The sequence below is a fragment of the Dendrobates tinctorius genome, unplaced genomic scaffold, assembly GCF_039654945.1.
Source record: "Dendrobates tinctorius isolate UK_male_01 unplaced genomic scaffold, ASM3965494v1 ptg000293l, whole genome shotgun sequence".
NCBI classification, from domain to species: domain Eukaryota; kingdom Metazoa; phylum Chordata; class Amphibia; order Anura; family Dendrobatidae; genus Dendrobates; species Dendrobates tinctorius.
In genome coordinates this window covers 16,070,031-16,090,557 of record NW_027361960.1, presented here as the reverse complement: position 1 = coordinate 16,090,557, position 20,527 = coordinate 16,070,031, and the positions used below count along the sequence as shown (strand labels likewise).

The 20,527-nt window shown below is 42.5% G+C and overlaps 1 protein-coding gene across 14 annotated transcripts in view; it reads left to right on the top strand.

Moving 5' to 3' along the window:
- Positions 1-20,527, top strand: part of LOC141072913 (scavenger receptor cysteine-rich domain-containing protein DMBT1-like) — a 490,185-nt gene that overhangs the window by 195,398 nt on the left and 274,260 nt on the right. For all 14 annotated transcript variants that reach the window (XM_073560164.1, XM_073560162.1, XM_073560161.1 and 11 more), the window contains 4 exons: positions 1,114-1,134; positions 4,166-4,186; positions 5,227-5,541; positions 20,428-20,463. In XM_073560164.1, the coding sequence (XP_073416265.1) occupies positions 1,114-1,134; positions 4,166-4,186; positions 5,227-5,541; positions 20,428-20,463 (393 nt within the window). The remainder of the gene's footprint in view (positions 1-1,113; positions 1,135-4,165; positions 4,187-5,226; positions 5,542-20,427; positions 20,464-20,527) is intronic.

Genomic DNA, 20,527 nt, shown 5'->3' with positions numbered 1-20,527 from the left:
TCCTAACCAAGACGTCTCTGTATGCTGAATAGGGTACTTCTCCCAGCAGCAGTATAGTATACAGATACCACACTGGAAAAAGACAAGAGATGGGTGTGGGTGTCTAGTGGGTAGTGGCAACAGCAGCATTGTAAATATTAGGAAAGACCAGGCCAAGAGATGTCTGGCAGCGTAGGACAACCTCCAATACTCCTTGGCAGCTGTAGCACAGTATAGATGATATGATGGACAAGAAGTAGATGACCAGCTGGGCAGGAGTCGCCCACACTGTTGGCAGCAGAAAAGTGTAGAAGTCAAATAATAGGCAAGTAGACTGTATGTCTCATCATTGTCAGTATTGGTGAAATGAAAGTTGCCATCGATCCATGCTTAAGCTATTTGTACAAATGTAAACTTCTACACATTTCTAGAATGTGACCTGATCTGATTCGAAATCACAAAGCCAATGGGTGCAGTGGATAATCTCTCTGACAGCATACTGGAGTTGGCACTTAATAGTATGCCCATAGCAATTTAGAAGAGTTCTAGCGAATGTTCCAATCTGCTGAGTCCGAAGTCCATGCAATCGTAGTTCAGAGAAAGGTCACACGTGGAGAAACCATTTTCATAAAAGTGATTATTTGACGCAAAGACCTTTCTCTGTCTGCAGAAAACTTTATCAATATATATTGCTTATTTTGTGCCTATTTTATTGTTATCCTGGATTTAAGAGACAAAATAGAAATGTAACATTCTTTTTTAAATAAGTTGTGCATCAAGGAGAGTTTTGTCAAGACCTTCAGCTTTGCAAATCCTAACTAGATTCTCAGCCTCTCTTCAATAGAAACTATTAAACGAAGCAGGGGACACTGTAGTCGGCTTCTGACCACAAATATGCAAACCACATATCTGCGATCACATGTTAGGATTCGGCAAGCAGCAGTGCTTACTGAACATTTCCTCACGTGAACAACGACTTTAATGTTGGCGTGAGGCTTCAGTAGTAAAAGTTTGAGACACTTTGAACTTTTAGCCAGATTGTCAGGAAAATAGATGGATAAAGAAAGAGAAGAAATATGAGTCTGGGTTAACTTTTAAATTCTTTTCTAATTGAGCTTATTTTTATTTCTGCAGTTGAACCTTCCACGATTCCAGGTAACAAACTAAATATTTTTTAATTTTGCAACACTTTAAAATTTAATTTGTTTGAACTGTTCAAGGCAGCCAACCACTCCATGATTCAGGTGAGTGGGTGGTTGTTCTCATCAGTAGAATGCACCTGTGCTGCTCCATCCTTTATCAGTGGGGGCCTGCTGCATCCTGCTAGTCCATTTGTCATTTGACAAGGTTTAGGTGAGGCTATTTTTCATGATGTGTTTTTTGAGTTTCTCTATGTTAGCTGTTTTGAACTGTTCAAGCCATCAAAAAATCATTTCTCAGCACTGGCAGCAGCAGAAATGTGTAAAGACAACGGACAGGCAAGCAGATGGCATGGCTGATCTAATCATTGGCATCCGCTGTGGGTGAATGAAAGTTGGCATTGATCCATGCCTGATTCATTTTTACAAATGTAAAATTATCCACACATGGAAGATAATCTGATCCGATTGAATGTGACAAGGCCATCGGCTGCATCGAAAACCCCCTGACATCACACTAGAAGTAGTGCATGATAGTATGACCATAGCAAACTGAACCAGATCAGGCCAATGTTCCAATCAGAAGTCCATGGGAACTGAGTTCACGGTATCTGCCAGAAAAAGGACATGAATAGAGAAGCAGAAGCTTTCTCTGTCTGCAGAAAACTAATATTATACTGGATTTAATAGAAATAAAATAGAAAAGTAATATTCCTTTTTTTAAAAAGTTGTCTATCCCTAAGGAAATTTTTTCAACCGCTACACCTTGCTAACGTCTCGACTACTTTTTAATAGAATCTTTTGAATGAAGCAGGTGAGGCACTAATTGGCTTTTGATCGCAAATATGCAAATCTCATATTTATGATCATATGACGACCGCTGCAACCAAAAAGTGGAGCCAAATCTTAGCATTGTGTAAACCCATATTCCGTTACAATTCAGAAAGCTGCAGACCTTGTTGGAAATTTCCTTAGCTAACCCCTTACTGCCAGCTGACGGAATAGTGAATTTTTTTCACCACTTAGATAAAAGAGAACCTAGACATGTTTGGTGTCTATGAACTCGTAATGACCTTGAGAATCATAATGGCAAGTCAGTTTTAGCATTTAGTGAACATGGTTAAAAAAAAAAAGAAAAACAATTATGGAATTGCACTTTTTTTTGCAATTTCAACGCATTTGGAATTTTTTTCCAGTTTTCCAGTACATGATATTGTAAAATGAATGATGCCTTTCAAAAGTACAACTCATCATGCAAAAGCAAACCATCACATGGCCATATTGATAGAAAAATAAAAAGTTATGGCCGTGGGAAGAAGGGGAGCAAGAAATGGAAAAACAAAAACGGAAACACCTGGTCCTTAAGGGGTTAAATATTTTTTTAATACAATTTTTGCGATGCATGAAAGGTAAATGGTCTATGAGAATAGCAAAGACATATCTGTAAGTATAGATATCTGTAAGTGCAGGGATATGACTGGCAGCCCTTGGCAGCAGTGATTCAATATATGGCTGGGGTCTCACTAGAGAGAAATAAGGACGAGTGAGAGGCGTAAAAACCTCGCACTAAACACGGACCAATGATTCTCTATGGGGCAGCTCCCATCAGCCGTATATTTCTCGGCCGTATTTTACAGGCCGAGACAATTGCAGCATTCTGCGATTGTCAACGTATTCCGGCCGAAATACGCCAATGCAAGTCTATGGGTGCGCAAAAAATACAGATTATACATGGACCACAAGTGTGACTTGCGAGAAATACGCACCCGGTGTCCTTTAACAAAAGCTGTCAATTCATTTTGCGAGACATTAAAATCACATTGACATGTTTAATAAAGAAACGAAAGAATAGATATATACACATAGAATACATATATATATATATATATATATTTTACATGTCATTACAAGTTTTTAATACACATATAATACACATATTGAGACATTGTGTCACTGAGACACACATATATATATATGTATATTTACATTTCATAGAGTTCTGACACAGCAGAATAGCCGCTAATTCAATTGCCGGCTTCTGTAAAATCCTTCCCAAACCCGACATGAAATTACACATGGTTTACATACAGAAAACCATTCATTTAATGTATTTTGTTATATATCCCTGATGAATAATTAAAGTAGGGTATGTGTGGGTAAAAATTGGGACGTCTAGGTGTTAAATTAAGGGGCTAATTCATTGTAAAAAAAAATGCGTGGGCTCCCGCGGTAAAATCGCAACCAGAGAGGTAAAGCTGGTGAGTGAGGGCAGATTTTATTAGCCTTGAGAGGGACCATTGTTTTTGCCCCCTGCCTGGCTACAAAAATCTGCCCCCAGACACCCCAGAAATGGTGCATCTATAAGATTTGCCAATTCTGGCACTTATCCTCTCTATACACATTGCCCTGTAGCGGTGGCTAATGGGTTAATATTAATGGGCTAATGTCATCTTGCAATTGGAAGGTGATATTAAGCCGATTAATAATGGTGAGGTGTCAATAAGACACCGATCCATTATTAACCCTAGACTATTAGGCTGGAGTCACACTACAGCGAGATACGGCCGAGTCTCGCAGGTTAAAACCAAGCTCTGGCACCGGCACTCCGGAGCAGAGCGTGCAGCTCCATGTATTGCTGTGCGGCTGCACACTCCGCTCCGGAGTGGCGGCGCCAGAGCTTGGTTTTAACCTGCGAGACTCCGCCGTATCTTGCTGTAGTATGACTCCGGCCTTAAACAGTTAAAAATACACACACAGACATTAATGTCAACCACTTTTTATTACAATTTTTGGAACAAAGCAAGTGAGACTCTAGTCGGCTTGTGACCACAAATATGCAAGTCACATATTGGAAATAATATGATAAATTGATCCTAGCAGGGAAAATACTGAGGAAATAGTAAGGCCTTTATAGAGTTTTAGAAGCTTTGCATTCTTAGCCAGATGTTTAGGTAAATAAGTCAAGAATCATAGGCAGAAGAAATATGAGTTTGAGTTAATTTATAAGAATTTATTTTCTAAATCGCGTTTATGGTTATTTTTTGCAGGGCAACCTACCACTTCTCCAGGTAACAGCAGCTGTAATTATTATGTAATATTAGATACGCTCTAATCTGTTGGTAAAATACTGTGTTAGTTTTATGACTATGCTCCAAAATATAGTAATTAAGTTAGATGTACAGACATGACTGCAGTGCAGATCTTTATGTGAGCTTGTGTAGGTTAATCTTTCTTGGTCTTAGGCCGGTTTCACACGTCCTGATATTTCCGGTGCCGGAAAAAACGGTACCGGAGATATCCGTGTCCATGTGGATACGTAGGCCATCCATGTTACAGCTGTGTGCTATCCGTATGTCCGTGTGTACCATCCGTGTGTGATCCGTATGCTGTCCGTGAGTCCGTTTATTGAAAAAATTGGTTTCAATGTTAACCCTATGACTTCTAAAAACGAATTGGCACAACATGTGTGACGAGCGTCAGCTTACGCTTCAAAAACGCTTAAAAAAAATGCATCGTGGGCACACAGCCTAAGAGTCTATTGAGCTATGCTGCAGTGTTTGCCCTGTTAGCAAAAAAACAGCACTGCATGCAGGAAATCAAGGATTGCATAAGACCAGAAAAACAACGATAAATCATCATCAAACATGAGAATGTTGGTCTCGAGTCACCTGCTTGAATGTAACAGTAGTCAATCAATTCCACTGCTGCTCTATTCAAAGTCCATGTGAATGCCTGTGATAGTGCGCCATGTAATATGCTTATTTTGTCAGCCCCAAAAGTTTTAAACAGAACAACAGTGTGCATACTTGACACCTGCTCCAAATGAAGGGACCCCCAATATGGTGATCTGGGAGGACAGTCCCAGTGGTGGCACCTCAGCAAATAGCCACATTTTACTTTTCTTATAGGCTTGTGGTAAGTTGAGATTCGGGAACCCATTTACTTTTATGGTTTTGGCTCCAATCTTTTTTTGCAGTAAACTTGCAGTATTTTTGTTGCAATTAGGGTAAATTGTACATTGTGACAGCATTTTATGTACTTTTATTTTTCAAGAAATGTGAACTATGTCTCTAACAAGAGTAGTTTATTTATTTATAATTTTTTTTAGGAATTTATCCAATGCGACTGGTCAATGGCCATCATGCATGTGCTGGACGGGTAGAAATTTACTACAACAATGCCTGGGGAACAGTATGTGACGATGTTTGGACCATCAATAATGCACATGTTGTATGCAGACAGATGGGCTGTGGATATGGAATTTCTGCTTTACCTTCTGCATATTTTGGACAAGGTTCTGGTAGCATTCTGCTAGATGACGTGCAGTGTTCAGGAAGTGAACAGTACTTGTGGCAGTGCAGGCACATCGGTTGGGGCTCCCATAACTGCAATCATGGAGAGGATGCTGGAGTCATCTGCTCAGGTATGTTACTAAGGTACTACATTATTCCCAAAAGTCAGCCATGCAATGTCATTGTGCAGAAAACATTATAAGGCGATGCAGCTCCAAACCAGCAGCATATTCTTTCACACTCATCAGTGAGTGAGTATTAGTAATCATCTTTCTTATCCTAAGAAGTCACTTGTGAGATGAGAACAATCCTTTAATATGTTCATATGTGTGGAAATCTAGGCATACGGTGTGATTTAGCAAGCATTTTTGCTTGAATCCTTGAGTGAAAAACCTTTAAACATCACAAAATAATTGTGCACTGCAGCTCAAGGTTCCACAAAAGTTTTGCAACTTTAGGCATATTGTACTTTCAGTGTTCTCAGCCAGCTTCGTCCACTTTTAGAAAATGAACAGTGCTGGTGTGGGATTGGACAGCAACAGACATGTCCATCTAATTCATCAGAATAGATCCTGCTCACTAGACCTTATACAAAACTCCCAATTCCTGTCCTGTACAGTTGACTTTTCAGCAGTCTCATTCTGATCACAGACAGGAATACAATGACAGATAAGGCATCTGTATACAGTGAATAACACTGTAATTACCATTCACAGTCAGTTCCACTATCTTCACATTGACCATTGCTCTAATTAGAACATGTTCAGATAAGGCTTCTATACAAACAAATGAGGTTGGAGTCATTCTACTGCTTCTAATGGCAATGTACCCAACTGGATGTAGGAGTCTGTTATTAGGCCAATGAGCCAATATGAAAGCTGCAAGACTTTTTATGTTTTTAACCATAAATACTGGTATGAATATTGAAAAAGAAAAGCAATCAAAAATAAAAAAAAATTCATACTGTACATTTAACAAAAAAAAAACCTGGTCATTTTGTGATAACACATTTCTTTTATCTTGATCGGGCACCTATATATACTCTAGTTTCATAGCGTAACACTGAGCCATAAATACATTTCTTGTTCAGGTAAATAAGGATCTTGCAATTTATCTTAAATTTTAAAGGTGGTCTGCCACCCCAAATTGTCTAGTAGACTAACTACACAGTACTATATGGGACAAAGCTCCTATAAAATTCATACTAGCAACCATTACTGGTACAGGTGAGGAAGAAATAACTTTTAATTTGTATGCAAATGAGAGGGATTTTGTAGCCCATTGACATTGTTAAGAGTTTGATAAACTGTTACACATCCTCATTTTGCATCTTTAGTACTTTATAACCACACATTTTGGTACCTAGTAATATCAATAATTATGAAGAGATCCATAGTAAAAATTAATGAAACTTTATTAATAATTATTATAAAAATACAGAAACACAAGATTAAAAAAGCAAAGTGCCTCACAGGGTAGAACCACAAAAATAATGAATAAATAAGCTCAATTGCTAAAGAAGTGAGTGGCTATTAGTTGAGTTAAATCCATATATATAACAGAAGACAGAAAAAATGAGACTAAATATAATTCAAAAAAATACAATTCAAAAAATGGGGGATAAAGAGGTGAAATAAATCCAAAATCTCATCAAAAATTTCAATGTAAAACCCCTTATGAAAATCATGAATCAACAGATGTTATCATAATACTGACACTGTAAATTATTATTATTATTACTATACATTTATATAGCGCCATTTATTCCATGGCGCTTTACAGGGACAAGGGGAAATATAGACAAGTACAATAAACATGTGCAAGACAAGGGACACACGAGTACAGAAGGAGAGAGGACCCTGCCCGTGAGGGCTCACAGTCTACAGGGATGGGTGAGGATACACTAGGAGAGGGTAGAGCTGGTTGTGTAGTGGTTCAATAGACCGAGGATCATTGCAGGCTGTAGGCTTGTCAGAACAGGTGGGTTTTCAGGTTCTTCTTGAAGGTTTTCATTGTTGGTGAGAGTCTGATGTGTTGCGGCAGAGAGTTCCAGAGTATGGGGGAAGCACGGGAGAAGTCTTGTATGTGGGAAGAAGAGATGAGGGGGGAGTAGAGAAGGAGATCTTGAGAGGATCGAAGGTTGAGTGTAGGTAGGTACCGGGAGACCATGTCACAGATGTATGGGGGAGACAGGTTGTGGATGGCTTTGTATGTCATTGTTAGGGTTTTGAACTGGAGCCTCTGGACAATAGGAGGCCAGTGAAGGGCCGCGCATAGGGGGGAGGCAGGGGAATAGTGGGGAGACAGGTGGATTAGTCGGGCAGCAGAGTGTAGGATAGACTGGAGTGGTGCCAGAGTGCTGGAGGGGAGGCCAGAGAGTAGGAGGTTGCAGTAGTTGAGGCGGGAGATAAGGGTGTGCACTAGTGTTTTTGTGATTTCATGGTTGAGGAATGCGTGGATCCGGGAAATATTTTTGAGTTTGAGGCGGCAGGAGGAGGCAAGGGCTTGGATATGGGGTTTGAAAGCGAGGGCAGAGTCGAGGATCACCCCAAGGCACCGAGGGAGCGGGACTGGGGAAACAGAGCAGCCATTGACATTGATGAATAGGTCTATTGGAGGGGTAGAGTGAGATGGGGGACAGATGATGAATTCTGTTTTGTCCATGTTCAGTTTGAGAAAGCGAGAAGAAAAGAAGGCTGAAATAGCAGATAGACATTGTGTACTAAATGTACTAAGATTTAACAACCTCCACAGCCAAAAGCTTGAACCCAACCATGGGGAAGCATATTAAACTTGAAACCAATAATCACATATTTCTATACCTCATATTATAGGATCGTGGAATCACCACAGCCACCAAATATAACATTCTAATAGCTAATATAACAAAGCACAACATTATCTATATATGCTGAACCTGAAATCCAATAACTATATGAAGCCTATATACAGTATATATAAATGGAAAGGATATCCTATATATAGGATAAATGAGTACAGCCCCTTTTGAGTAAGGTTTTAATCGATACCTTACTCACCACAAGAACAATTTCCAAAATTTTGATTTTGAATGGGGGGCCCGAACATCCAGTGTTTGCTGCGCTGTAATGTGCATGACAGCGCTTTTGATCGGCGGTGAAATAATCCCCTCTGGTCAGAGAGCCACGGTTCCCACGCTGTCAAAAGACAGTTGAAGCATTCAGCTATGGTATAAAGTTTACCTCCAGTCACTGGTGTCAGTTGATGGGACTACTGATCCCATCATCTGACACCTGCAGCCACTAAGTACAGTGAGAGCAGGAGCAGAGGATGGGGGTATTGATTAGCCGCTCCTGTGTTGTAAATAAATATTTTTTTTAAAAACGGCGTGCTTTCCCCTGTATTTTTCCTAACCAGCCAGACAAAACTCACAGCTGGGGGCTGCAACCCTCAGCTGCCAGATTCAGCAAAACTAGTTATCAAGAATACAGGGGTCGCCACACTGTTTTCTTAATTATTTAAATAAATAATTTTTAAAAAACTGTGTGGGGTCCCCTCCATTTTTGACAGCCAACCTTGCTAAAGCAGACAGCTGGGGGCTGGTATTCTCAGGCTGGTAAGGGGCCATGGATATTGGCCCCCCCCAGGCTAAAAATATCAGCCAGCAGCTGCCCAGAAAGGGCCCAGCTCTTCCCACTTGCCCTGTAGCGGTGGCAAGTGGAGTTCATATTTGTGGGGTTGATGTCACCTTTGTAATGTCCGGTGACATCAAGCCCATGGCTTAGTAATGGAGAGGTGTCTAAGACACCTCTCCATTACTAATCCTATAGTTGTATTGTAAATAAAAACACAGCAAGAATAAAGTCCTTTATTTGAAATAAGACTAAACACAGTTTTCCATTTTTATTTAAACGCCTAATTCCAGCGAAGCCCTTGTTCTCCTGTAATAAAAGTAAAATAAAAAAACAACAATATACCATACCTGTCCATCGTTCTGTCCCATGCTGTAATCCATGTCTGGGGGATAAACAGTTTTCAACCTGGATGGTGCCAAGATGCGACTGTTCCAGCTGAAAACCACAGGTGACTGAGCGGCTGCGAACGCAGCCGTAGAGATCGGTGGTGAGGTCAAAGAGGTTATGTTTCATAACTTAGGTCCCGTTCTCAGCCGGGCTGAACTGCCGTGACCTCAGTGACATCCCCCCTAGAAGCATGAGAAAAACCCCTCTGTTGTGAGTTCATTCTCCCCTTCACCTTTGATGTCTGATGAACTCCCTCTGCTGGTGAAGAGAGGTAGTGAAATTGATTGGGATGGGAAGAACCTGTCATCTGAACAGGCGGAGTGTGATTGGACATCTGGAATTTCTGAGTGGATATAAGGCAGCCGACGCCCTGCAGTGCTGCTGGTGATCCTTTCTGCTCTTAGCTCTTTCATCCAGTTTAGTTCCTGTCTACTAAAAGCTAAGCTTTTGCCCTGCTATTATTCCATGAGATTTTGTCTGGTTTCCTTAGTGTTTGTATTCAGCCAGTCCTGGTTGGGACTGGCTGAATTCCATTTTTGTCTCTGATCAGTTGATCTCTTTGCTCTGTTTTCAGAATATACCTGAGTGCTGATATAGTGATTTTGAAGACTAGCGACTTCAGGGCCTTTTTCCTTATCAGATGGTTGGGACATTTTTGGTAGGGTTTTTTGCGGATTGCAGCCAGCATCTTTTCTGTCCTGTCCTATCTAGTTAGTTGGGCCCCATCGTTTGCTCAGCCTGTCTTTCTGTCTGTGTTTGTGTTTTTATCTGTTTTTCACCGACAATACATGTTGGGGGCTGTCTATTACTTTGGGGTCTGCTCTGGGGCAGTTTAGATTTTTCCTTTCCTTCTTTAGGCTTATGTAGTTCTCTGGCTGTGACGAGGGGTCTAGGGCACCGTAGGAACCCCCCATGGCTACTGTTAGTTGTGGTGTATAGGATCAGGGGTCTGCAATCCGATAGCTACCAACCTCTCCGGTTTTCTGGACTTAGCTTGTATTTTTGTTTTCTCCTCCTCCGGTGACTAATTCATAACACCCCTCTATTCTTGATAACTTGCTTTGCTGAAGCTGACAACTGAGGGTAGCAGCCTCCAGCTGTGAGTTTTGTCTGGCTGGTTAGCAAAATACAGGGGAACCCGCGTCTTTTTTTTTTAATTATTTACTTACAGCGCAGGAGCGGCTAATAAATATCTCCATCTGCCACTCCTGCTCTCACTGTAATTAGCAGCTGCAGGTGTCAGATGATGGGATCAGTAGTCCCATCAGCTGACACCAGTGACCGGAGGTAAGCTTTATACCTCTGATCACAGCTGAGCGCTTCAGCTGTCTTTTGACGGCGTGGGAACCGTGGTTCTCTTACCGGCGGGGATGATTTCCTCACCGATGAGAAGTGGTGTTTGCTGCACTGCCATGCACATGCACCTGGTGTTCAGGCAGCCGAACCCGCACAGTAACGGACTTGCTGGTGAAGTCCGTTTTCAGTCTCTGTGCCCGAAGGTGTTTAGTACAGATGCCGAACTTTACTGTTCCAGTTTGCCCATCTCTATCAAAGATACATAAAGTAGCAAGACTTGACAACCAATTATCATATATACTCATGTATAAGCAGAGTTTTTCAGCACTTTTTTGTGCTGGACACCCCCCCCCCTCGGCTTATACATGAGTCATTGTCCAGAAAGCCGGCAGGGGATGGGGAGCAGCGGAGCAGCGGCAGGAGTTGACGGCTGTGGATAAAGCTTATGCCGCTGCTAAATAGCATGCAAAGTGACAGCTGCAACCCCCAGCTTCCAGAAGACATCATATTCACCCTCCTCCGTGCCATCACTGCATCTCCATTGGTCCCAGCGCCGGCAGCTCTTCCTGTGCTAAGCGATCACGTGGCACCACTCATTAAGGTAATGAATATGCACGTGTCTCCATTCCCATAGGCATGGAGTGCATATTCTTTACCTTAATGAGCGGTGCCATATGAACGCTCGGCAGGAAGAGCTGCTGGAAGCCGGCACCAGTGAGATGCTGAGAGGGCACACTGGAGGAGGGTGAGTAGGATTTTTTTTGCAATAGCAAGCATGCATACCAGGACTGGAGGGGGGAGCCATGCATACAGCATGGGACGGGGGGAGCCATGCATACAACGACGGGACTGGGAGAGCCATGCATACAACGATGGGATGGGGAGCCATGCATACCAAGACAGGATGGGGGAACCACGCATACCAGGACAGGATGGGGGAACCACGCATAGCAGGTCAGTGACAGGGGAGCCACGAATACCAGGACAGGATGGAGGAGCCACACATAGCAGGACAAGGATGAGGGGACAGTGCATACGCAGCTTATGCTCAAGACAATAATCTTATCCAGTTTTCCAAGGCAAAATTAGGTGCGTCGGCTTATACTCTGATCGGCTTATACTCGAGTATATACGGTACTTCTTACAGCCAGGACTCTGCTACAGAGAATACAACAAAGAAATATATGACTCCTCACATTTCCAGCACCTCCCTCATCTATTCCCAACATGCACAAACTCCTTATCCTGCTGATACCCCAGTACTAAGCTGCTGCTACCATATGTGTTCCTATTACTGCACCTACTGTGTGGTGCTGTGTGCCTTCTAGATGGTAAAACAAACCTCTAGAATATATTAATGCCCTGTGCAATTGCCCGAGAAAGCAATACCCATATTTTGCCCCCTAGAAAGTAATAATGCCCCCTGTCTGCCTCTTTGACAATAACCAGAGTGCCCCTATAACAACAACTGTCCACTTAAGATTAAATAATGTCCTGAGTCCCCCTGACAGCTCTCCTATACACAGTATAATGACCCCCACACTGTATTGTACCACCACACAGAATAATGACCCCTTAGTAGCCCCAAAACTGTGTGATGGGCCCCAACACTCAATAATTGCCTACACACTGTACAAAGACCCCACATTAGCTCCCACACAGTATGATGGCTCCCTCACTGTATGATGGCCCCCTAAATAGCCTCCATATAGCATAATGCACTCATCATAGCACACAATATAGTATAATGCACTTCCCATAGGCCTCCATATAGCATAATGCATTCCATAGTCCTTCATATAGTATAGCAAACTCGCTATAGTCGTTCATATAATATAATGCACTCCCCATGGGCCTCCATATAGTATAATGCACTTCCCATAGGCCTCTACAATATAATGCACTCCCCATAGGCCTCCATACAGTATAATGCATCCCATATCCCATAGTCATTCATTTAGTATAATGCACTACACATAGGCCTCCATACAGTATAATGCACTCACCATAGGCTTCCAATTAGTATAATGCAATCCCCATAGGCCTCAATATACTGTAATGCACTTCCCAATAGGCTTCTATATATGATAATCATAGAATCATAGAATCATAGAATCGTAGAGTTGGAAGGGACCTCCTGGGCCATCTGGTCCAACCCCCTGCTCAAAGCAGGATTCGCTAAATCATCCCAGTCAGATGTCTGTCCAGCCTCTGTTTGAAGACTTCCATGGAAGGAGAACTCACCACTTCTCGTGGCAGCCTGTTCCACTCATTGATCACTCTAACTGTCAAAAAGTTTTTTCTAATATCTAATCTGTGTCTCCTCCCATTCAGCTTCATCCCATTGCTTCTAGTCTTTCCTTGTGCAAATGAGAATAAAGTTGATCCTTCTACAATGTGACAGCCCTTTAGATATTTGTAGACAGCTATTAAGTCTCCTCTCAGTCTTCTCTTTTGCAAACTAAACATTCCCAAATCCTGCAACCTTTCCTCATAAGACAGGGTTTGCAGACCGGTCACCATTCTGGTCGCTCTTTTCTGAACTTGCTCCAGTTTGTTGATGTCTTTTTTAAAATGTGGTGCCCAAAATTGGACACAATATTCCAGATGAGGTCTGACCAAAGAGGAGTAGAGGGAAATAATTACTTCACGTGATCTAGACTGTATGCTTCTGTTAATACATCCTAGAATTGCATTTGCCTTTTTTGCTGCTGCATCACACTGTTGACTCATATTCAGTCTGTGATCTATTAGTATACCCAAGTCTTTTTCACATGTGCTGTCACTTAGCCCTATTCCTCCCATTCTATATATGCTTTTTTCATTTTTATTGCCCAGATGTAGTACTTTGCATTTCTCCCTGTTAAAAACCATTGTGTTAGTTGCTGCCCACTTCTCCAGTTTATTTAAATCTTTTTGAATCCTCTCTCTCTCTTCTCTAGTATTAGCTATCCCTCCTAGCTTTGTGTCATCAGCAAATTTAATCAGTTTACCCTCAATTCCTTCATCTAAATCGTTGATAAAGATGTTGAACAATACAGGGCCCAGGACAGAGCCCTGTGGTACCCCACTTGAGACATTCTTCCAACTGGATGTGCAGCCATTTACGACCACTCTTTGGGTCCGATCACTAATCCAGTTATGAATCCACCTAACAGTTGCCTTGTCCATTCCATACTTAGTCATTTTTTCAATAAGGATTGTATGAGAGACTTTGTCAAATGCTTTGCTGAAGTCAAGATATACTATATCTACAGCATTTCCTTGATCCACCCAATCAGTAATACCGTCATAGAAGGAAATTAAATTAGTCTGACATGACTTATTAGTTACAAACCCATGCTGACTCTGTTTAATCACTTCATTCTTATCCAGGTATTGACATACATGTTGTTTAATAATTTGTTCAAAGATCTTTCCTGGTATAGAAGTCAGACTCACCGGCCTATAGTTGCCTGGGTCCACCTTCTTCCCCTTTTTGAAGATAGGAACAACATTTGCTCTTCTCCAGTCTTCTGGCACATCTCCTGTTGCATCTCCTGTTACATCTCCTAATGCACTCCCCATAGACCTCTATGCAGTATAATACATTCCTCACAGGCCTCCATAGAGTATAATGCACTCCCCGTAGGCCTCAATTTAGTATAATGCAATCCCCATAGGCCTTCATACAGTATAATGCCCTCCCCATAGGCCTCCATATAGTATAATACACTCCCCATAGGTCTCTGTATAGTATAATGCACTCCCCATAGGCCTCCATATAGTATAATGCACTCCCCATAGGCCTTTATATATGAGAATTCACTTCCCATAGATGTCTATATAGTATAGTGCATTCCCCATATGCCTCCATATGGTATAATGTACTCCTCATAGGCCTCTATATAGTATAATGCACTCCCCATAGCCCTCTATGTAATTTAATGCACTTGTTATAGGCCTCTATACAGTATAATGCTTGAAAAAATACAATACACACCTCTCCTTCTCATTTCCTTGCTGCTCCGGTCTCTGCAGTGAGTATTCTGAGAGCCTGCACACATCAGTACAGCGGGTGCCATGTAGTAATGACATAGCGCCTGCTGTCAGTGTCTGTGTCAATGACGTGAGACACAGAGGGGGAGTGATGTCCCCTTGGCAGCTATGCTAGTGAGCATCAGTAATCCTTGCATGCGATTTTATTATTATTATTTATTTATAAAGCACCATTGATTCCATGGTGCTGTACATGAGAAGGTGTTACATACGAATTACAGATATCACTTCCAGTAAACAAACTAACAATCACAGACTGATATAGAGGGCAGAGGGGACCCTGCCCTTTCGGGCTTACATGCTACAGGATGGTGGGGAAGGAGACAATAGGTTGGGGGGTTGCAGGAGCTCCAGTGATTATGAGGCGGTAGCTTCAGTAGTGGTGAGGAGGCAGCAAGGATCATTGCAGGTTGTAGGCTTTCCTGAAGAGATGGGTTTTCAGGTTCTGTCTGAAGGATCCCAGTGTGGATGATAGCCGGACGTGTTGGGGCAGGGAATTCCAGAGGATGGGGGCTATTCGGGAGAAGTTTTGGAGGAGGTTGGGTGAGGAGCGAATAAGTGTGGAGGAGAGAAGGAGGTCTTGGGAGGACCGGAGATTACGTGAGGGAAGATATCTGGAGATTAGTTCAGAGATGTATGGAGGAGACAGGTTGTAGATGGCCTTGTAGGTCAGTATTAGTAATTTGAATTGGAAACGCTGAGGGAATGGGAGTCAGTGAAGAGATTTGCAGAGGGGAGAAGCGGAGGAGTAGCGAGGAGAGAGATGAACTAGTCAGGTGGCAGAGTTGAGGATGGACTGGAGAGGTGCAAGGGTGTTAGCAGGGAGGCCCCAGAAAAGGATGTTGCAGTAGTCGAGGTGGGAGATGATGAGGGCATGCACAAGTAGTTTAGTAGATTGAGGGTTTAGGAAGGGACGGATTCTGGATATATTTTTGAGCTGGAGGCGACAGTAGGTGGAGAGAGCTTGGATGTGCAGTTTGAAGGACATCGCAGAGTCAATGGTTACTCCGAGGCAGCGGACCTCCGGTATGGGGGAAAGCGTGATGGTGTCAATTGTTATAGAAAGGTCTGGTAAGGAAGATCTGTGAGATGGGGGAAACATGATCAGTTCAGATTTGTCCACATTGAGTTTGAGGAAGCGAGAGGAGAAGGAGGATATGGCTGATAGACACTCTGGGATTCTGGAGAGCAGAGAGGTGACGTCTGGGCCAGAGAGGTAGATCTGAGTATCATCGGCATAAAGGTGGTAATGGAATCCATGGGACTTTATGAGTTGCCCCAGGCCAATTGTATAGATTGAGACGAGTAGGGGTCCTAGAACAGAGCCTTGGGGGACTCCAACAGAGAGAGGGTGGGATGAGGAGGTAGTGTGGGAGTGGGAGATGCTGAATGTGCAGTTGGAAAGGTATGAGGAGATCCAGGATAGGGCGAGGTCTTTGATGCCAAAGGAGGAGAAGATCTGTAGTAGGAGGCAGTGGTCAACTGTGTTGAAAGCAGAGGACAGGTCTAGAAGGAGTATAGAGTATTGTCCGTTAGCATTGACAGTAAGTAGGTCGTTGGTAATTTTGGTCAGGGCTGTCTCAGTGGAATGATGGGCACAGAGGCCAGATTGTAGATTGTCAAAGAACAAGTTAGATGTCAGGTGAGAGGAAAATTCAGAGTGGACATGCTGTTCCAGGAGTTTAGAAGCGAATGGGAGCAGCGAAATTGGGCGATAGCTGGACATGGCTGTTGGATCGAGGGTTGGCTTTTTAAGGATAGACGTGATTGTGGCATTTTTGAAAGCAGAAGGGAAGGTACCAGAAGTTAGTGATAGGTTGAAGAGGTGGGTTAGGGATGGGATAAGAGTGGTGGTGATGTTGGGGAGAAGATGGGATTGGATCGGGTCAAGTGCACAAGTGGTGAGGTGTGATTTGGAGAGAAGATTAGCAAGCTCCCCTTCAGTGATGTTAGATAAGGAGGTTATGGGGTTTGGGCATTGGTCTGGTATGCAAAGGGGTTGTGGTGGTTGAGCATTAAAGACTTGCTGTGTTTGGTCTATCTTGTTTTTGAAGTGTGCGGCAAAGTCCTCTGCAGAGATTAGGGAAGTCGGAGGGGGCAGTGGTGGGTGGAGGAGGGAGTTAAAAGTATTGAACAACTGTTTGGGGTTGTGGAATAAGGAAGATACAAGGGATGTAAAATAGGCCTGTTTAGCAAAGGTGAGGGCAGATTTGAATGCAAGTGTTGCTTGTTTGAGTGCAGTGAAGTCGTCTTGCGAATGCGTTTTCTTCCAGCACCGTTCTGCAATCCTGGATGCTTGCCGAAGCTTTTTAGTGATGTTATTGTGCCAGGGTTGTCTATTGATTCTTCGTACTCTGTTATGCCTGACAGGGGCGACCGAGTTGATGGCTGATGCAAGAGTTAAAATGCATTTATAGGAAAAGTCTCTCCCATTCACAAAATTATTGTATAGCAGACAGTCTCCATATTAGGGTGCGGTAAAAACGATTTTTTTCCCATCCTTATTGTAAGGTTTGAGACCACAAAATATCTCCAGTTCTCCCAACGCATGTCCTCTTTTTATATGGATTCATCAGGGGAGTATCTTTAAAAAGAGATGGTGACCTTGTAGCAATACAAGCACAGCTACACCCCAAACACAGTTTGCAAAGCTTCCTGCCTCTCACTTCTCCTTACTATCTATTTAAAATAAGAGCGCACCGGGTAAGGACATCCTGTCACTTCCAGGTATCCCGGTGCATCATATTCAGGATTTGGTCCACTCATACTGGTCTCCGCCCCCGCATGTGTGCAGCCCTGGCAGGTTCACTGCAGTCTCAGTACTGGTGCACGGAGGTTCCAAGTGCTGGTATGGTCCGACGGGGGGGCACGCGCCAGTCTTCGCCACTTGTGGGGGTTAATAATAAAATAATAAAAAGGTTCATGACGTCAGTTGGGATGTTCGGCCTGGTATGGCCGGGCACTGATGAGGGTCCTTGGTGATGGACAGTGCCAGATAATTAACCCCTTCCAACTAGGGATGACTCCTAGGTGAGTTGAAGCAGGAATGGTGCAGCAGAAGATAATCAGCATTAGACAGGGAAATGATCAGTTTGTTCTTTTTGCTTCAGTTCCAAAAACTCCCATACAATTCACATATATATGGTGTTGGTCAAACCTGTCTGGTGAGGGTTCAGTTTCTCTGCTGTGTAGCCATCAAGCTGCCAATTATGCTTCTGGTAAACGATTCTTTGGATATCAGAGGTCCAATGTAAACAGTTATTGGATCCATGATCCCTTCTAGACTAGTGAGCAGGCAACGTGAATCCTGTCAGAACACTTACTTCTTCTCACAACAGTGTCCCTGATTCCATGCAGTTGCTGAACTCTTGGGCAAAAAGCACTCTTCTGCTAGTTATATAAAAACTGAGCAGACTCTCCGCTTAGCACAGACTCTGGAAGCCTCTGTGCTTCAGAGACTAGTACCCTGCCTTATTCAGCTGTCCTTGCAGAGATCACACTTCTATTCTCTGCATGCAGAACCTCCATCTTCCTACTTCTTCTGCCTCCAAACTACAACTACTCAAAACTCCTCTTCTCCTCTGAGGGATTGTGCACACTTACTGGTTCAGTCAAAGGTGTGCAATCTGCCAGTACTGGATGGGGTAACAATGTATGGATGAAATTATAACAGCAGAGAACTTAGCCCTCACCATAACTGGCAATACAGATAAATTATATTACACAAGCAGGCATTTTGTGGTGCTATAGGCACGGGCACCACACATACGACACTTCCTGAATGTCCTTCAGTGCCACTGACGTCATCCCATGGATTGCAAGCTCAACAACAGGTTCACTTTCCAATCAGCGGATTGTTCATGGGTGGGTATAATTTATTATTAAAGATTTAGGGGGTGTGTTTACAGGGGAGTATCTCTCTGATCATATTAATATGGTATTCCGATTATCTCCCAGTACCTTGAATGAGCGTAAAATAATTCACTTATTCAATTGGATCAATCTATAAGAGCATCCCAAAATGAGTTTTAGGCAGCTATATTGTAAAATATAGAGAAATTGAAAAGATTGAACCATATAAAACATATCTACTATAATCAGAACCACATAAAATATATCTACTATAATCAGAGTATCTTTGTTACACAATAAAGGACAGCAAAGAAATAAAGAAAAAGGATACTGATAAAGCTAATCTATGACTGCTTGAAAAAATTAAATAAAAATTAAAGCAGTCCACTACATATCAGGTTGCCAAAGAAAAACAATACAGAGATATTACAGGGAGCGGGGAGATTATATCTCATTTCAAGAAATGCCATAAAAACAATCCAAACTAGTAAGCTTGCCCAACCTAACCACAGGGGTTTGCACCTTAAAAACCTGTACAAATGGTGCCTCCATCCGTCGTTGTCTCACACTTGTTAGCGGGGAGAGCACACATAAGTTACAGGGTGCGGGTCTCCAGAAGCATGAGCTGGGCACAATGCATTTAGTACTAAGATGGCAGATTTGCAATTTTCACTCTGCAACAACCAAAGTGTGCTTATTTCCAAAAAACACCCATGGAGTCAGAATTGCCACTTCACCGCAGATGAATTTCCATAGGGGTGTAATTACCAAAATGAGGTCACTTGTGAGGGGTTTCTGTTGTTCTGGCATTCAGGGTCTCTCCTAACAGCACCTACAAACTATTCAGAGTTCAGTACATGTAGATAAGGTGGGTTTTTTATATTTGTTGCTAAAATATCATCATTGGTGGCAGTGGTGATAATCACTTATTGATAGAGATGGGCAAACCCAAAGAGTAAAGTTCGGAGTACATACCAAACACCTACTGTTCGGGCATGGAAACCGAACACATACTTCACCAGGAAGACCGTGTTACTGTTCATTTTCGGCCTCTCGAATATCGGGTGTTTGTCACGCTGTCATGTGCATGACAGCATGGCAAACACTGGATGTTCGGGCCCCCTATTCAAGTGAATGGGGATCTTGTTCGGGTCCGGGTACTGTTCTGGTACCCGAACCCGAACGTTTTGTAACTGTTCGGCCGAACCCGAACATCCAGGTGTCTGCCCATCTCTACTTATTGAGTGATGCAATGAAGTCAGGATACACACGTACCCTGCCCTCTCCTCTTCTTTGGAGACACTCATGACACCAGGTATAACAGCATAGCGAGCAGCATTAGCTAAAATGTACCAGGTAGAAGAAAGTGCCTGCCAACTTTGTACGTGCTAGAATTATTTTTTTTAAGGGTTATGTCTACTACAACACAATATGGCTAGTTTAAAAGGCATTTTGAGGGTGACAGTCTCTTTTTTATGGCTGTGCAACAATGTTCAATAGCTTAGCCATACTAAATTGAGAGGGAACTACATTCCAGTTGCAAACTTTTCTTAAACTTCTGGTGAGGTAGGAGGTGTGAAAGAATGGAATCATCTATGAGCTATTCGAAGATATAATTTCACCTATTCGAGTTATAACATGAACAGGATAAAAAGCATACCAGCTAAGAATCTTCTATCCTTCACAGCTTCTTTAATCTTCAATGGCAGCCATGAACATCATGTCTGTATGAATGAAAACAACAAATTATATAGACAAATGGTTCAGAATTCATTCAGAAAATATACCACTTCTATGCTAATATTCAATGTACTGTATTTTGCTTTTCAGATGCTCTCGGTACACCACCTTCATCAATCACAACAGGTAAGATTGAAATGCATTAATTGGAACTGAACCAAATATGACATTTTTATATCTTGCATTAAAT